General features: G+C 38.8%; 1 protein-coding gene across 3 annotated transcripts in view; it reads right to left on the bottom strand.

The window, feature by feature from the left end:
* The window catches only part of LOC126355880 (intraflagellar transport protein 172 homolog), a 372,812-nt gene that overhangs the window by 91,636 nt on the left and 262,811 nt on the right, over positions 1-18,365 (bottom strand). For all 3 annotated transcript variants that reach the window (XM_050006382.1, XM_050006381.1, XM_050006383.1), the window contains 2 exons: positions 13,434-13,580; positions 595-749 (listed from right to left, as the gene is read on the bottom strand). In XM_050006382.1, coding sequence (XP_049862339.1) covers positions 595-749; positions 13,434-13,580 — 302 coding nt within the window. The remainder of the gene's footprint in view (positions 1-594; positions 750-13,433; positions 13,581-18,365) is intronic.

Here is an 18,365-nt window from a genome sequence, read left to right as displayed (position 1 = left end):
ATGTCCATGAATTAAATGGTGCCCCACGACATGAGAGGTAATTTACATGTTCGGCTTGACACACATCCCTTGTCTTGCTGTGGCCATGAGACCATACCATGCACTCAGTCACTGAGAAGTGTGCACCCTCCACGATCAGTGGTCGAGATATTTACTGCAGTCATGCGATTGCGGTTTGTGAACCTTTCTGACAGTACTTCTGCAAGTCCTTTTCGTGTACCAACCATTGCTAATAAATTTATTATTACATAATAATGAGGTTGATCAGTTAGCATCGCCTGTTGTCTACGGCCTGAACTTAGTGTGTGGACCAGCAGTAATAGCCAGCTCACTGCACAATGGACTTGGAAAAAAAAAAAAAAAAAAAAAAAAAAAAAAAAAAAAAAAAAAAAAAAAAAAAACCAATTTTGTGCTTCACTATAAAAGATAGTAAAACTTTTTAACTAGAAAACTTTTCTGTGCTGTCTCTGTGCTATGCACCAATCAGCTGCAGATGAGAGATCACATTCCCTCATTTCAGTTTACTGGTTCTGGCCTCGAATTTTCACTAGAGTATTGTTAAGATACACATGTGATTTTAAAAGGGGTACGTACATGAGTACTGCTTCCTTTGGTTTACCACCTTTGACAAATTCCTCTTCAGCTTCTTGAAATTTGCCTTCATCTTCCAACGTCATAGCATACTTATAATGAATATCAGGAAGTTTTGATTTTAGCCCAGATTGTGCCAGCTCAAATGCAAAGTCAAACTGAAAAAAGTAATGTATTGTGATTATGGAAAAAGTCACTCATGCGGGCAAGACTTTTACAATACTCTCCATACAATGTTGTACAACTGTGTAATGCTTTTAATACAAGTACACAGTGCTGTGAAATGCAATGTATAATGTTATATTACAATACATATCTCAATGTACATTCAAATAATTAGGCTATTTTTTGAAAAACAAAAACAAAAAACGAAGTAATAGCATAAAAAGGAAGTTGACACAACCAAGCTTCCAGGCAGCAATGCACCTGTAATGACGAGCAGTCATTTACAATACATACTATACACTTTCTAAAGACATTTTTCATACAAGAAGTCATACTAGATCACCTCCAACAGATCTCTCATACTAAATCCACCTATGTCCATAACAGCCCTCACATCACTGATAATAATCAGCAACAGAGAAGCACTTTCCTTATCATGCATTATTATCCAGGATTTGAAAAGCTCAGCCATGTCATTTGCCTGTGTTTCAGGACTAATTTGTTCCCTCTGAAAGAAGAAACATTATTCCCAAGGCCCTCACTAGACACACAAATTGGTATTCTACCTCTTGGACAACATGTGTTATATTCTCATTCTTGAATATTTCATTCTTGTTTCCAGATGTAGATATATACACTATGTCTGTGCATATGAACTAAATGAAAGGAGTTAGATCAGTAACCACCAGTCACCTTCTATTCGTATCCTGTTACTATCATGCGTTAACCAATCTGAGTCAGATGAACGACTGAGGGCAGTAACACTATCTGTGAACTTCACTACAATCATTGGGCAGCATTCTATGCAACCATACTAACCAGACAACAGCCAATTTGTATGAATGACCACTGACAAACTGTATTCAGTGGGATACTTGATCACTATGTTGCAGAGCATACAGCTCGGTGTATTACGGGTACAGTAACACCCCTTTAATGAATCAAACTCCGATGTATAAAATTGTTTATAATGTCTGATTACTTTACAAGTGAGTTAATATGTTACATAATTGACATTAAGCATGTAAAACAATTGTGGTTGAAGGTAAACAAGCTTAATTACATTGATTTTATTAGTTTTGGGTTGTTCACCCAAAGAGTTACTAGTAGAGAAATAATATATTAAAACATCATGTCTGATGCTGAAGTTTTACCACATAAAAAATAAAATCTTAGTAAATGGTAAAATGTTTTTCTTTTATTATTTTGTGGGGCTATTTTAAGCAAGACAAAGCTTACAAAAGGTTTGAAATCCTGTTAAAGTTTGTTGAAATTCACTGAGTGCACTTACTCGCTCCACTTTAAGAAAAGCTAGTTTTTCACACATCTCAATGTTTGTGATATCATACCTCCTGAACTATGTGTTGTACAATAATATACTTCTCACTATTTTGTGGGGGAGTGTCAGCAGGAAAAAGTTTCAAGAAGATTTCCAATTATGTGCAAAGTTTGTGACAAGTCACTAAGTGCTATCATTCTCAAATACTGCATGAATATAGTCTGGGTAATTTGAACATTGTTAGTTACAGTGCCTCAAGATAGATACATAGTTTTTAACTTTAATATTTTACTTATTCTGTTAAACCTTTAATACAAGTCTATACCTCATAATAAGTACACTATGACAGCATATTCATTTTTAAAATTTTGATTAATAATTGTATGTAATATTGGTACTAAAAATCAAATTTTTGTATCCCCTGAAAGCCATTAGATAGGCATCTACATCCAGGATAGGGTAACCGTTTTAGCCATTTAGTAATACAGATAGTTGATTCTCACAGCTGCTTCACAGTTTATGACACACATCTGTAATATTTTCTTTCATACCATCCCCCCCTATCCAATCCGCCCCCTCCTTCTCAATCTTTGCAAGATGACACAATTGGGTAGTGTTCCTCCAGCAAGTACTACCATCCTATCCAGAGTCTCCTTAGTCTTTGTCCCTTTACAGTCCCTTATCATTGAACTTGATCCAACTATTACCCTTCCAGCCCTCTTCCTTCTTTTTCTCAGGCATTCTTCATTGTCCAAGTTTTGTCTTGAGTAGTAACTACGTTTTCAATTTATCCTGCTTTACACTATTTGGCATCATTTCTTATATCCTTACATTCATCTTCCTCATCTGCAATATACACTGCTGGGAAAAAAGTTCACCTGGAAATGTGACATTGATTTTGATCCCATGATGATATGTGCCACCTGGGTGATAGCAGATGTACTGGTAATGGTTTCAAAATTGTCCACTAAGAGATAGCTTAGTGTTATAGGTACCTAAATGTGTGAAGCAAGCAGCGACTATGGCACAGAGACGCACTTGTGCTTTGTACAGTCAACTGAGTGAATTTGAAAGGGGTCAAACTGTGGCCTCCGAGTGGTGGGGTGGTCCTTTCGGAGATGTGCTGCATATGGTGTGCATCAGTGCTGGTATTTGTGGTCGCTTGAACATTCTCACACCTGTAGACGAGTTTCTGGGTGTCCATGCAGCTCAGACGCCCATCAGGGTCATTGTACTGTAAGGGCCAGCAGTGACAGATCGTACTGCTATCACAGCACTGATATGAGGGCTTGCGAGGCCAGATGTGTCAACATGAACTGTTGCAAACCAGTTATTAGCTGTGTGGCTACAGGCACACACACCTCTAGCCCATCTTCCACTCATGCCTCAGCATCAATGTGCACGACTCGACTGGTGCTATCAGAGGATCACTTGGAATTTCGAATGGCAAGTTGTGGTATTCAGTGATGAAAGCAGATTCTGCCAGCACACTAGTGATGGTCGTTTGCATGTGAGATGAGGGCCTCATAAGCACTGCCTTGTAGAGTGAATTTGTCTAAGACACACTGGCCTTACGGTCCAGACAACGGTTCAATCCCACGTCCGGCCATCCTGATTTAGGTTTTCCATGATTTCGCTAAATCGCTTCAGGTAAATGCCGGGATGGTTCCTTTGAAAGGGGTTCGGCCGACTTCCTTCCCCCATCCTTCTCTAATCCGATGAGACCGATGACCTCGCTGCCTGGTCTCCTTTTCCAAACAATCCAACCCTTACAGTCTGGGGTGCGATAAGTTACAACCCTCGTTCACCTTTGCTAAGCAGCACTCGGTATATGCAGAATATCATTAGACACATTATTTTGCAATTCTTGCAACAGGAAGGTGATGAGCGTAGTTCCAACATGCTTGTCCCCACACTGCCCGTGAAATGAAACGGGCTCTGCAAAATGCGCAGCAACTTCCCTCGCCAGCATGATCTCCGGACTTGTCTCAAATTGAGCACATGTGAGATATGATGGGTGAGAAGTGACTTGTCAATCGATAATGCTTACAGAACTACATGGACATGTTGAGAAAGTGTGGCATAATGTATCCCAGTACAGTATTCGTCATCTGTATGATTGACTGGGTTGCAGAGTCAGCACCTGCACTGTCACCCAGTGAGGCTACATCACATGCTAATATAGGTGCTTCAGTGTGGGTCAATACCTGGTAACTGCAAAATGCTTGTGCTATTGATTTGTAAATGTAATCATTTCATGTACTCCATATGCACTGCTACAACAATAAATCTCGACGGAATTGGAAACCTCTAAAAGGGTGTTCATTTTTTTCCAGCACTGTATTTTAATTCATCCTCCATGCACACGATCTCTTTCCCTAGTGTCATCTTCCTTACTTTCCAAACTGTTTTTGTGACTAGATTTGCATTCAGGAGGACAACGGTTCAAATTCCATCTGGCCATCAAGATTCAGGTTTTCTGTGATTTCCCTAAATAGCTCCAGGCAAATGCCAGGAGGGTTCCTTTGAAAAGGACATAGCCAATGTCCTTCCCTATCCATTTGTAACCTGAGCCTGTCAACAGGACATTAAAACTCTTAATCTTCCTTCCTTCCTTCCTTCCCTTCTTTTTTGTAGAAAACTCCTACCTTTTGTCATCTCTGGGAACTGATCATAGATTCCTGTTCCCTTCCACTGTTCTATGCAATCCTGTACCATTTTCTCCTACCTCAGTTTTCCAGCCACCTCGTCCTCTTCAACTTTAAGAAGTTTGTTAGGTAGAAGAAACACAAACATTTGGTAACATTATTATCATGTGTGACTTCTTTTTACACACTAATCTTCCACTCGGCACATTGTGTCACAGATTGGCACTGTGTTAATCTGTCAACCACTGTTCACATTCTATTCATGACTTCCCATTATCGTAAAAGTATAAAAGTACTTAACTACTGTTAGGAAATGCATTATGCAATACACAGCTGTAACAGTATATTTTATTATAGACAATCAGACCATCTCAGCTATGCATTTGCATAATTGGAATAACAGTTTTCAGATGTACATAGTTCCATCATTGATAATACCTGTATATACATAACATTACACATGTAATGTTATGTATATATGGCTACAATCAATGGTGGGAAAATGTATCTCTGCTAACAGTTATTCCAATTACGCAAATGCACAGATGTGATGGTTATGTATATAACATTACGTATATACAGCTACTATTAGTGATGGCACAATGTAGATCTGATAACTCTTATTTCAATTATGCAAATGGATAGCTGAGATGGTTTCCAACTCGATGATTGTCTGATACTAGATCAAAATTAATAGACTCCAATAACATGTACAACTGCAGCTTTATATTGCATAATGTAGTTTTTAACATACATTAACATTGTACAACACTACCTCCATAAAATGTTAGGCAACTATTATTAATCTCTCTCAATATAGGTGTGAACAGACATGAAAAGTGACTGAATTTTAGTGTCTCCAAATGACCTAGTACTTATATCAACATGGAAATTAAAAACAAAAAAGGAATGATGATAAAGGTTTAATGTCCCACCAATAACAGTTATAATAATATTGGAAATATAAGTAACACACATCACCCAGCATGTGAAAAAGTCCTAGCCTGCCATAACATTTGCGTCAATATCAATAAAAATTTGTTTTTGTTCTGAAGGTACATACTGAAGCGAGTTCTTTTGAAATGCATCAGTTTCAATGTCATTAACATTATAACCACTTCTGGTATTGTGGTAACTGCAAGAGAAATGAGTGATGTTGCCTGCAACAACAGCCAACATCTAATAAATGCTTCAAGAAACCAACTACCTTGCATAGTATCAAAAAAGTGGTTTGAAAAATTAATTCACTGACTGCAAATTCCTTGATATCAGCTGTATTAGATACAGACTTTCTACCCAACAGTGAATATAAAATATTTATCAGCCTGGGACTCAAACCCATACATCCTGCTTATCATGAGCAGCTGCCTCCTCCAGTTCAGCCAAGACTGACCCAAACCTCCACATGTCACACTGTCTAGATCCTTATATTTTGGTTGCCTATTTAACACCTAAAACAGTTTTACTTGACACACCTTTCAGATATGACCTTCCTAATTGCGCATGTGTGACCAAGAAAGTAACTATTACAAACTCACATACTGTCTAAAAGAATGATCAAAATTTTCAAGTGTTGTGGTAATCAATGTACATGAATTTCACAGAGATAATTATACACAAAATGAGTTTCAATTAAATAACCTTGACAGAGGAGAAATTGCTAGTTTCATAAAGAAAGAAGAAGTACTATTTACCACTCAGTTATAGAGAACAGAGCAGTGATAGCATAGCATCTCACAAATCACAGTCTATAAGGAAAACTTCGTACCCAAGAACAAAAACAGTGTAAGTCATATGTATAATGGCAATGAGAGTAGTTCACCCAATATAGATTATAACATAGGAAACATAAAGCAAACAAATCTGCAGCACACAAAAACTCCACAATCACACATAATTATAGAATATTTATCATGTAGCCACAAACACAATAAATAATGTACAGAAGCAAAATTCATATAATAATCATCAAAATGGGCAATGGGCTAACTTGAAAGCTAATCTGGACAGGCAAACTTGAAAGGTACGTTGGACAATCTGTTAGAGTGACACGTCCAATCAGTCTTCCGCAATCCAAACTCTGATTCCAATTAATACAACAAAACTTTCAAAGTCTTAGCAAGAAGCTCAGTGACCTGTATACCACCACAGGGATTGACAACAACAATGTTTTAGTTACATGTTTTCTCATAAAGTATTTGAGCTAGGAAGTTGAATTTTTTACAGGTTATTTATTATAGTATTGGCTACAATTCAACTCACGGATTTAAAAAAAATTGAATTCAGTTGTTAGAGATTAATTTTTCTATTGTAACGAAAATTCACCACTTTTTGTGTCATTTTTGGTTTATAAATTGTGTAAATTCTGAAAATTTGAAGAAAATTAGGGTAGATCCTGAGAAAACATGTAATTTGTATTAAAAAAAATAAAACTTTTGAGAATTGAGCAACAATGTTTGGATTAGCACGCGAGTATATACCTATCCTTTTTTCCCCCTAAGGTAAGTCTTTCTGCGCCTGGGATTGGAATGACTCCTTACCCTCTCCCTTAAAACCCACATCCTTTCATCTTTCCTTTTCCTTCCCTCTTTCCTGACGAAGCACAGCCGGTTGCAAAAGCTCGAAATTCTGTGTGTGTGTTTGTGTGTTTTATTCATTATGCCTATTTACCGGCGCTTTCCCGCTTGATTAGTAATTGATTAGCATTTTAGTGCATTCCAGGTCCACAGGATGGATTATCTTCATCTTCTGCAAACTCCTCCTCCAGCTTCCTCTTTGTCCTCGTTCTGTTTCATCTGGTTTGTATTTCTAGGATATTTACAGCCCTGTCAGCAGCCAGAAGACATTCCTTGTCCAAAGCAAGCATCATTGCACCTTATACAATGTTGCTATCATTGAAAGTAGCAACAGCATCATACACACCAAAGTGAAGTGTTTCTATTCCAACAAACACAGTCTTGGGAATTCTTGACTATATAACACTATTTACACTTTCATTGCGGTTTTGAGGTTTTCCATGAACACATTTTTTGAACAGTTCAGGTGCTGCTAAGTCTCTGAAAATAGGTTTTATCACCTCCATTACTGCATCAGGCAGACTATGTTTATGAGTGTACACTTCCCTTGTACTTACACCAACTGTTTTCTTCTTTGGGGCACAAGTAATGATGGGGACATTCATCAGTTAAAAAAGTATGCAAATGAGCCCAAACAGCATTCTCCATTTCAGCAACACTGTGTGTTTTGCCTAGTAGCCATTCCATAATAGTTCTGTATTTTGTCAATTACACTGTCAGTTAAGATTCTCTACCCATCCAACCCTTTACCAACATTGAGTTTATGTTTTTTGTACAAAGCTTTCAGTTGCCAAAGTCTTGATACCATTAGTTTCTGTACATGTCCAATGCACTCAAATTTTTGCACTATAACATCATAACCATGGGGCTTTAGTTCTTCAATATGTTTGAAACTTTTCGAATCACTGTCACCAAGGTAATTCACATATCACACTTTATCACATGCAACAGAACGTTGTAATATACTAGCAACACCAGCCACTTCCATACCTCCACTACTGCCACTATAGTTAGCCGAGCAATTATTTTCATGTGTACCTTAAAACTTTCCCTGTATACTGGTACCTCTTCCACAGCTTTCTTCTACTTTAGACCCTATAAATTTATTATACAGGGTGTTCAAAAAGTCTCTCCGCAGTGCCGTTTGATTGTTAGCCACGCCTGCCGTATGCTGCAATGAATATACCAAAATGAAACTCAGTGAAATACAAGTTATTAATTTATTGAATATTCATTTTTACTTACAAATTTTCACATTAAATGTTGAAAGTGTCCCCCCTGTTGTTGAATACACAATTCAATTTGTCTAATCATGTTTCCAAACACAAGCTATAACATTTCTTTTGTAACAGAAGCAGTGAAAGTGAATATTGCAGGTTTCAGTTCATCGATGGATATTGGACAGTTTTTATAGATAGTTGCTTTCGCTGCACCTCAGAAGAAAAAGTCAGGTTGTGTTAGGTCAGGCGATCGTGGAGGGCAAAGTCTCTGTGAAATTATGTGATCACCAAAAACATCAGCAAGCAGTGACATTGAAACATGAGCTGTATGCATGGTTGCAACATCTTGTTGAAAATAACCGTTCAGTATTTCACTTAACACAAGTTCTCCTATGAATTGGTACAGTCTATCACTGTAGTATCATTGTGAGTTTATTGTTTCGTTGAAAAATATTGTACCCACAATCTGACGTCTAAAAATTGCAATCGAAACTTCTATTTTCAAAGAATGATGTGGTTCCTCATGAATACACAATGAATTTGCAGTATTCCACATATGAGAATTTTGTGAGTTCATGTACCCAGATAAATGAACCATGCCTCATCGGTGAAAAACGTTTCATTAAGAATATCCCTTCCATTTTGTTGAACAAAATGTTTGAACCATTGACAATAATGCAGTCTCTTGCCATGATCAGTATTTTTCAGTTCTTGCACGACTGTCACTTTGTATGGGAAAAGTTCTAATTTTTTCCTTACAGCTGTGTGGGCCATTCCGACACTAACGTCGATTTCCTGGACAAATTTTCTTACTGTCTTGTTTGGACTCATGGACATTTTATCAGACAAAACACTACGATGACCACTTATCGGTGCATCTGTCACTAAACCCATACTTCGAAATTTGTTAGTCAAATCTCGCACAGTATCGTGATGTGGGAGTGTTGTCTCCAGGAAAACTGAATTAAATGTTTGACGATCTGAAACTGTGTATTTACCAACAGCTTTGAACACTTGTTCGACTAAAAACACACGTTCTTCAATGGTTAGTATTTTTAACACTGACAAAAACAAAACAAATGAACATAGGAACTAAACTTAAACGTTCATGTCAACACATAACAACACACACCAATGATACTATTGATGCTGGCTGAGATAAATATAACAGTGGAATGTTGGGATAGTCCATCTGAAGGGAAGTAACCCAGGCAGGCGAACAATCATACGGAATTCACAGCTAACAATCATACAGCACTGCGGAGAAACTTTTTGAACACCCTGTAGTTCATAATCTTGGTTGGGGGATTTTGAAGATTCATCATGGCACAGAAAACTGCACCTGCAGTAGCACCCTTACAAATTGTACACAAGACATAAACAAATCTAATGTTGTGTTCACAGATTTTGCTACCATTTTCCTCTTTTGGAGTTACTCCAACAGTGATGCAAATGGTGTTAATGTATGAACACTTACCACACTTCAGTTCCATTTCACTGGCATGCCCTATGTGACTTTTTATAGACAGTTCCAGACCAACTTCACTAAACTGAATACATCTTACACAGTTTCCAACAATCCCATTGAGAACTGACATATCAAATATTTGATTCACATCTAATTTGCCCATAAAACGTTCATACTTTTCACTAACTGAACCAAGCTTCCTCTGCAAAGTACTTTCTTTCTCACTTTCATTGCAATGGGCAGGTGTACCAGCAAGGTTAGGTTCACACACTTGGTTATCATATTTATTGTTAACGGCAACGACACCTACCTTTGTCTTTCCAACATTTCTCCTTTTCTTAAAAGCCTTCTGAGGATCTCTCGTCACTTTACATTTACCCATGATTACCTTTCAATACAACAGAGACTTCAATGAACAGAATTCACTCTGAATATTTTCTGGATTACAAAAGAGTAAATAAGCATGAAACACGACAATGAAGCAAGCAATACATCTCTAACTGTCCAGATTAGCCACAACACTTATTTTGTAACACTTATTTTCTCTGACACAACTAAAATGTTCATTATGAGCATGTAGATTCAGAAATACAACATTTGATAGCAATTTAACAGAGCCACAGTGGGTCATACCCATGCAGAACATATTTCAAAAATATTTTAAAAATAGTTGTAGTCTTCTGAACTGAATAAATTATATCTCAATTGGAAGGGGAAAGTCTGTAGCTTTTTAAAATGCAAAAAAGCAAAATTTGAACATTTCATAATTTTGAATCTTTCCAGAGGCCCTTAATGAATTGCTTGTTCACATGAACAATAAACATTGCAGTACAAGTGGCTGGGTTAACATCATACTAGCTGGATATATAAACATTGACACACTGTCTACTGACCCCAGCAAAAAAAACTAACAGTAATACTATATCAGTTTAATTTAACTTTCAGAGTATTGGAGACCACTCGCCAAATAATAGAAGCATTGAATTGTCAACAGGCACACAATAAGAATTTCGCTAGCTTTCGGAAGAAATCCTCACTCACACACACACAGGTACATGGCCACATCTGTACATGTGTGTGTCACACACACACACACACACACACACACACACACACACACACACACACACACACACACACACGTGTGCACCTACATTGTGCTGACTTGATGCACAATGCTGGGACTGCAATTTCACAGGCTGATTGGGATAAGAGGTTGTGTTAAGTGGGATGGATAGAGGGAGAAAGAGGTGGGGAAGCAGGAGGAGGTGTTGAGGATAAGCAGCTCGTGGCCTGGAGGAAGGCAGAAGGTGTGTAGGAAAGAAATGAGGGAAATGGCAGTGGTGGGTGCATTGGCCAGATATACAACACATGGAGCCAGTGAGTTGATGCAGTGCATTGTGAAGATGACATGGAGACCTGGATTGGGAGAGGGTGATGGGATAGAGTAAGGGGAAACTTTTCAGGAGAGTGTGGGGACACTGTGTAGGTGGAGATTGAGGCCATTCCTCGACGACATCTACATCTTCTCTCCCATACGCTTCACCTGGTCTTCTTCAACCAAATGTGTCAACTTCCTGGTTGTTGATATCCAACTCTCCGATGGCTCCAGCCATATCTCCGCCCATGTGAAACCCACAGACCATCAACAATATCTGATTTTTGACAGTTATCACTCCCAGTATGATGAAGATTTCACAAGAAGTCTTCACAGACAGGTGCCCCCCCCCCCCCCCCCAAACAGATTTCCCAGCCATATCCTCATACACCCATAATACTCTCACCATCCCCAAGACTCAGCTGCAAAGAAGCCCCCCCTCTCTTAAGACACCCTATGTAACCCTTGAATAGAGCAAATGAACCATGTCCAGAGCTTTGATTAATTATCATAATGCCCAAAAATGAGAGGCATCATACCCACGATCCTTCTCACACTCCTAAAGTGGTATTCTGTTGCCCACTCAACCTACGCAACATCCTGGTCCATTCCTAAGGCACTCCCACTTCCAAAGCTTGACGTGTGGGCCATATCCCATGAAAGACCCAGCTGCCTGATTCACACATTCAACAAATCCAACTGCAGTCCTGTCACAGTTTTATTCTATCCCATCAGAGGCAGAGCCACCTGTGAAGGCACCCACGTCATTTACCAGATCTCCTATAATTTCAACACACCAACCAACCAGCTATTCATCAGAGTGAATGGCCACCACATCTAGCTTTCCACCAGATTGGCCATCACCAAATGGTAGACAACAACAGAGTTGATCACCCAGTGGCACAACATGCTGCTGAACACAAAATTCTCAAGTTCAATGGCTGTTTCACAACGTTTCCCCCAGCATCAGATTTTAGGAATGATGTAGATGAGAGTTATACTTGCAACACATCCTTCAGTTCCGAATATTCCTGGCCTCAACCTCAGCTAACTCATTGCACAACATCCTCTAAGCAACGGTTCCCCTTCCGCTGTCCTCTCACACCCTCCCAAAGAATGCCCCCACATCATCTTAATTGTGAGGTGTGTGTGTGTGTGAGTGTGTGTGTGTGTGTGTGTGTGTGTGTGTGTGTGTGTGTGTGTGTGTGTGTATGTGTGTGTGTGCATGCGTGCGTGCATGCATGCATGTGCACGCACATATGTAATTGTACTCTAGCTCATTAAAGAATTTATTCTAAAAGCTAGCCAAGTTTTCATTCTGGTTGTAGGTTTGTCAATCGTTCAGCATTTCTGCAGTTTGGTGAGAGGTCTCATTTACTCCTAAAGTATTTACACTCTTCCAGAACTTCCCTTAATATATTATTTTCATTTTCCTGATAAACGAACCCCCTACAAAGGCCAACAGAAGCAAATCATGCATTGACAACATTATAATGATCATGTCTCACTTTATGTGTAATACATCAGTCTGAAGCTTGTCATTTCCGACAAACCATTCTTTTCAGGCACTGAAGGATGATGAAAATTATTATGTTAGCAGGAAGGGGAGGGAATACCTATAAAAAAGGCACTAATGATGACAACATTGAAAATCTCAACAGTAAACTAAAAAAAGAACAGAACATAATGAACAAATTGAATAAGATACTAACTGACATTAACTTTGCTAGTATGCTTGAAAGTTTACAAATAAAAGTTAGAGTATGAAGCATTCTGCTAGTAAAAAAAGAATGGCATCTTTTGCACGTATGCTATTAAGCTTATCTTTGTGAACCATTGCAACAGCACATTTGTGCATATATTTTGATACTTGTTACCAGAAAGCACTTTGCTATATACCTCAGGTACAGAATATGTGCACATTACCTTTTAGCATCAACATGGATTCATGATTACAGAAACAAAACAGTCAAATGATGAACTTATTTAAATAAAACAATTGAGTCTAATGGAAGATAAAATAGAATTATAATTTTGGCTGATTATGAGTAAACTGAGTCATAATTACAATTGGCTAAAAATGGCAAATGAGTGGGTCATTCACATACCTGGTATGTTTCACACGCATAATCAATGCTTACTTCCAATAGATTAAGTTTTGAAAGTAGTTTTACAGCTGATTCCCCTCCAAGAGATTTGGCCCACAAGAAAGCCACTTGATTCCTGGCTTGGACACCACCATGATTTTTTGCTACCTAAATTAGAATGTTATGATTACACTGATGTACAGGCTTACAGACCTTAACAAAAGGAAATCCACTATTATACATACATACAAATAAAATGATTCATAAAAAATCTTGGCATCTCTTTCAGCTGAAACAGAAAATTAAAGCATTGGAACCGAAGGGCATACTAGATATGTTCACTATGTTTTAACCACAAAATCCAACTGACGTATGTCATATGTTCTTCAGTTCCGACTTATTTATTTGTGATTTATACACATGTTTTGCATTTGTAAGTGGTGAGACTAATTGTGTGGCTTGTCGTAACTGCATTGTTAATGGCTACTGCACACCAGTCTCTTGTGAGTGGTACCAGTGTTATATGAACTGTGCATGTGCTTGGAATATTGTTGAAGGTTGTTTTCTTCTATGTCGGCTGCCATGTTGTGCTATTGTGTGCATCCTTCCTGTGTGCAATAAAATATAAGTAGTGAATATGGCTAACAGACATCACTTGCAAAACTTAAAGATTGAAGAACTCTTGAACGATGGCTCACAACTTGAGGATCTTTTGGACGACATCGGCGATTTTTCAGAAGATAACAATGACTCACATGAACTGTAGAGCGAAAGCTGTGCTGCTGATAGAAACGATGGTAGTGAGTATGAAGAAACGAATGTACAAGTTTCTATTAGTCAGGTTTGTCATTCAGTTCAATCAGGTTTGTCATTCAGTTCAACAGCCTGCCCTTCATAATGAATGGTGTCATTTGGATGCACTCACTAATTACCTATGTTTGAAGAAATGAGTGGAATTAGGTTCCTGTCAATATATTGTCAACAGAACTGGACTATTAGCTGCAATTTTTCGATCACTGCATGTTTTTAAAAGTAAAATCAAAGACAAATATATATGCTACTGATACTATTTCTTAACTTCGCCGTCAGAACAGAATCAAACCAAAATCATTATGGAAGAAATGGAAAGAAGTGAGGATACATGAAGTATATCAATTTTTTGCAATCATTTTGCATATGTATTTTGCACAGAAACCTAAACTTAGGGATTATTGGTCTGAAGAACCTGTGCTTGTTTCATCATTTGCTTCTCAGCTAATGTCACAAGACAGATCTTTTGCCATATTCAGGATGCTGCATGTGAACAATAATGCACTATGGATACCTGAACAAGAACCAGGCTATGACCCTCTGCATAAAATAAGACCCTTTTGGGACTTTTTCACAGAAAGATGCAGAAAATTTTTTTATCCATCACTAGATCTGACTGTGAATGTAGCAATATGTCCTATTGAAGGGAGAACTGGATTCCGTATTTATATGAAAGGCAAACCAAAGAAATATGGGATAAAACTGTATGTTGTAAGTGATGCTCAAACAGGTTACATGTTGAAGTTTATACTGGTGGAAAGGGAAATGTTGACAATTTTCTCAAATCCCTGCTGCTGAGGCTATGTTTTTCTTACTTGGTAAAAGGACATGTGGTATACATGGACAGATTTTATACAAATCCTGCAGTTCTTGAAGAACTATGGGAAAGAAATACATTAGGAGATGGAACTGTGATGAAGAAAAGGATAGGTTTGCCCAGAGACTTAATTAATCAAAAACTAAAGGAAGGAGAAATGGCATTTCATCTCAAAGGACAACTTTTCTGCTTGAAATGGGAAGACAAATGTGATGTACACATGTTGTCAACACAGCATAAGATGACTGCTTCACATGTCAGTGTAAAATCCAGGAGTGGATATGTTGAGGTAATAAAGCCAGACGTTGTACTTGACTACAACTTGTCTAAAACAGGTGTTGACAGAGGAGACCAGCTGATGAGTTACTATCCCTTCCAGCGAAAGACTGTAAAATGTTGGAAAAAGATTTTCTTCCATATTTGTATGAGGGCAGTTGTGAATGCCAATGTTATTCACAGTACCAAAATATGAAAAAGTGTGCACTTGCAGATTTTTATTTGTAAATTATCAAAGCATCTGGTTTAAAAGGAGGAGCAGAACTAAATAAAGACACACATTCCGCATCAGGAGTTGCAAGTGCAAAGAGACTCACAGAACATCATTTCCCTGAGAAACTGCCACCAACACAAATGAAAACAAACCCAGCTAGAAGATGCAAGTTCTGTTGGGAACAACGAAAAGCTGCAGGAAAGGTAGTCAGGAAAGAGACCATATACTACTGTAGGCCATGTAACACAGGCCTTCGTGTTTCCGAGTGTTTTGAAACATTTCATACCCGAGTGTAGTTATCTAATTTGTAAACATGAGAAAAAACCATTTCCCAATAAAACACTTTACCTATAAATGAAGCATTTAGTATTTTCTGCTGACAAGTGATTTTTCAGTCAATAGCCTACCGTTCCCTATGACTTACGAAAATTTTGGGGAAAAGTAAAAATGCTGAAAAACAGTATCTTTAGAGTAATATCTACAAATCCCTGTATAATTTATTTGTGCTAAATGTATACATGTTTATAAAGAGGAAGGATGGAAGGCTTAGCTGATATACTGTTGAAAGAGGTAAGTGGATTAGTACACTTATTAAAAAATTGTAAATTGTAGCAAATTTCCTCAGGATCTGGGTATTAACTGGATTGCTGACCCGTTACGCTCCAATGTGTTAAACATATCCCTCCACTTTGCGAATCTATGGAGAGCTTTGGGATTTAGTGGAGGCATAGTTTAGTTTACACCACAAGCTCTCCTTCCCTTGAGAGCCAAGCAATGTCAATGACTACAAGGATGTGTGTGGTCTGTGTTACCACACTTTCTGATATTTTCAAATTATGGACTATTTTGAAACAGTAGCCATTCAGATTAGGCAGCGACAGATGATCTGAAATACCAGACATAGGAACAGAGCCTGCTTTCCAGTCCCACAATGAGGGTATCTGTCATTCAAATGCACAGGGGCTCACAGACATTAATATTAAAGAGGAATGGTACATGGTCTTGCTGAAACCACATCCTCTCATACACAACAAGATGCAACAGTGCCAGCGTATCCCAAATGAACAACAGATAATGTCCACCATTCAAACAGGACAGCAGCAAATAAGGTCTTATTAGTTGGTCTAGTACAATTCCAGCCCACAAGGTGATAGAGATTCATCGCTGATGAGCTGAGACAATAATGCTGAATGGATTTTCGTCATTACAGACATGGCTTAGCAGTAATTTAAAACACCATCACATTTCAAAGAGGCCTCATTAATGCAGTATACAAATTGTAGAAAATTTGGCACTTGCAGTACTGTGCTGGATAATCGAATGAACTGTGGGTTGAAGCCATAGAGCGTACCTGGTGTTTACGTAAATGCTGTTCCACTTATATTCTGAGCAACAAACTTTTTAAGCTGTAAATTTCAAAAACAAGCTTGGTATAAGAATAATTCTGCACGGTTCAACGGTCTCGTGCAAATCTTTCAACTGAACACTACTTCGGCGACTTGCATGTCTCCAGACTATGCCAGTAAGCCTGCTACAAAGGCTACATTAATTGTAGATTGAAATATCCATGGTCCAACCAGGATTTGCTCCTGAGACCTTCCAGCTTCCAGCATGTGCTTTACTGTTGGACCACTAGGCCTGACAGTTTATTGATGATTATTTATTGATGTTCTCCCACAGGGCCTGATACCATCACCTCAAACTCTAACATGCAACAGTTATTTGGCAAATAAAATAAAATGAACCACTCTATGAAAGGAAAGCAACAGAAGAAGAAGCTAAACTACAGAGCCCCACTGCCACCCTGTTGTTTACGTGAGCATCCTATGAACTACTTCAAGCCTACTCACACACCAGCAGGGTTCTACTCCTAATGTTAGTAGCAGGGACTAAATCTACACTACTGGCCATTAAAATTGCTACACCACGAAGATGACGTGCTACAGATGCGAAATTTAACCGACAGGAAGAAGATGCTGTGATATGCAAATGATTAGCTTTTCAGAGCATTTTCACAAGGATGGCGCCGGTGGCGACACCTACAACCTGCTGACATGAGGAAAGTCTCCAACCGATTTCTCATACACAAACAGCAGTTGACCGATGTTGCCTGGTGAAACGTTGTTGTGATGCCTCGTGTAAGGAGGAGAAATGCGTACCATAACGATCCGACTTTGATAAAGGTCAGATTGTAGCCTATCGCGATTGCGGTTTATCGTATCGTGACATTGCTGCTTGCGTTGGTCGAGATCCAATGACTGTAAGCAGAATATGGAATTGGTGGTTTCAGGAGAGTAATGCGGAGCGCCGTGCTCGATCCCAATGGCCTTGTATCTCTAGCAGTTGAGATGACGGGCATCATATCCGCATGGCTGTAACAGATCGTGCACCCACGTCTCGATCCCTGAGTCAACAGATGGGGAAGTTTGCAAGACAACAACCATCTGCATGAACAGGTCGACGACGCTTGCAGCAACATGGACTATCAGCTCAGAGACCATGGCTGCGGTCACCCTTGACACTGCATCACAGACAGGAGAACCTGTGATGGTGTACTCAACGACAAACGTGGGTGCACGAATGGCAAAATGTCATTTTTTCGGATGAATCCAGGTTTTGTTTACAGCATCATCATGGCCGCATCTGTGTTTGGCGACATCACGGTGAACACACATTGGAAGCGTGTATTGGTCATCGCCATACTGGAATATCACCCGGTGTGATGGTATGGGGTGCCATTGGTTACACGTCTCAGTCACCTCTTGTACGCATTGACGGCAATTTGAACAGTGGACGTTACATTTCAGATGTGTTACGACCCGTGGCTCTACCCTTC

Source organism: Schistocerca gregaria, chromosome 3, assembly GCF_023897955.1.
Source record: "Schistocerca gregaria isolate iqSchGreg1 chromosome 3, iqSchGreg1.2, whole genome shotgun sequence".
In the NCBI taxonomy this organism is placed as follows: Eukaryota; Metazoa; Arthropoda; class Insecta; order Orthoptera; family Acrididae; genus Schistocerca; species Schistocerca gregaria.
This window is presented reverse-complemented; position numbering and strand designations above follow the sequence as displayed.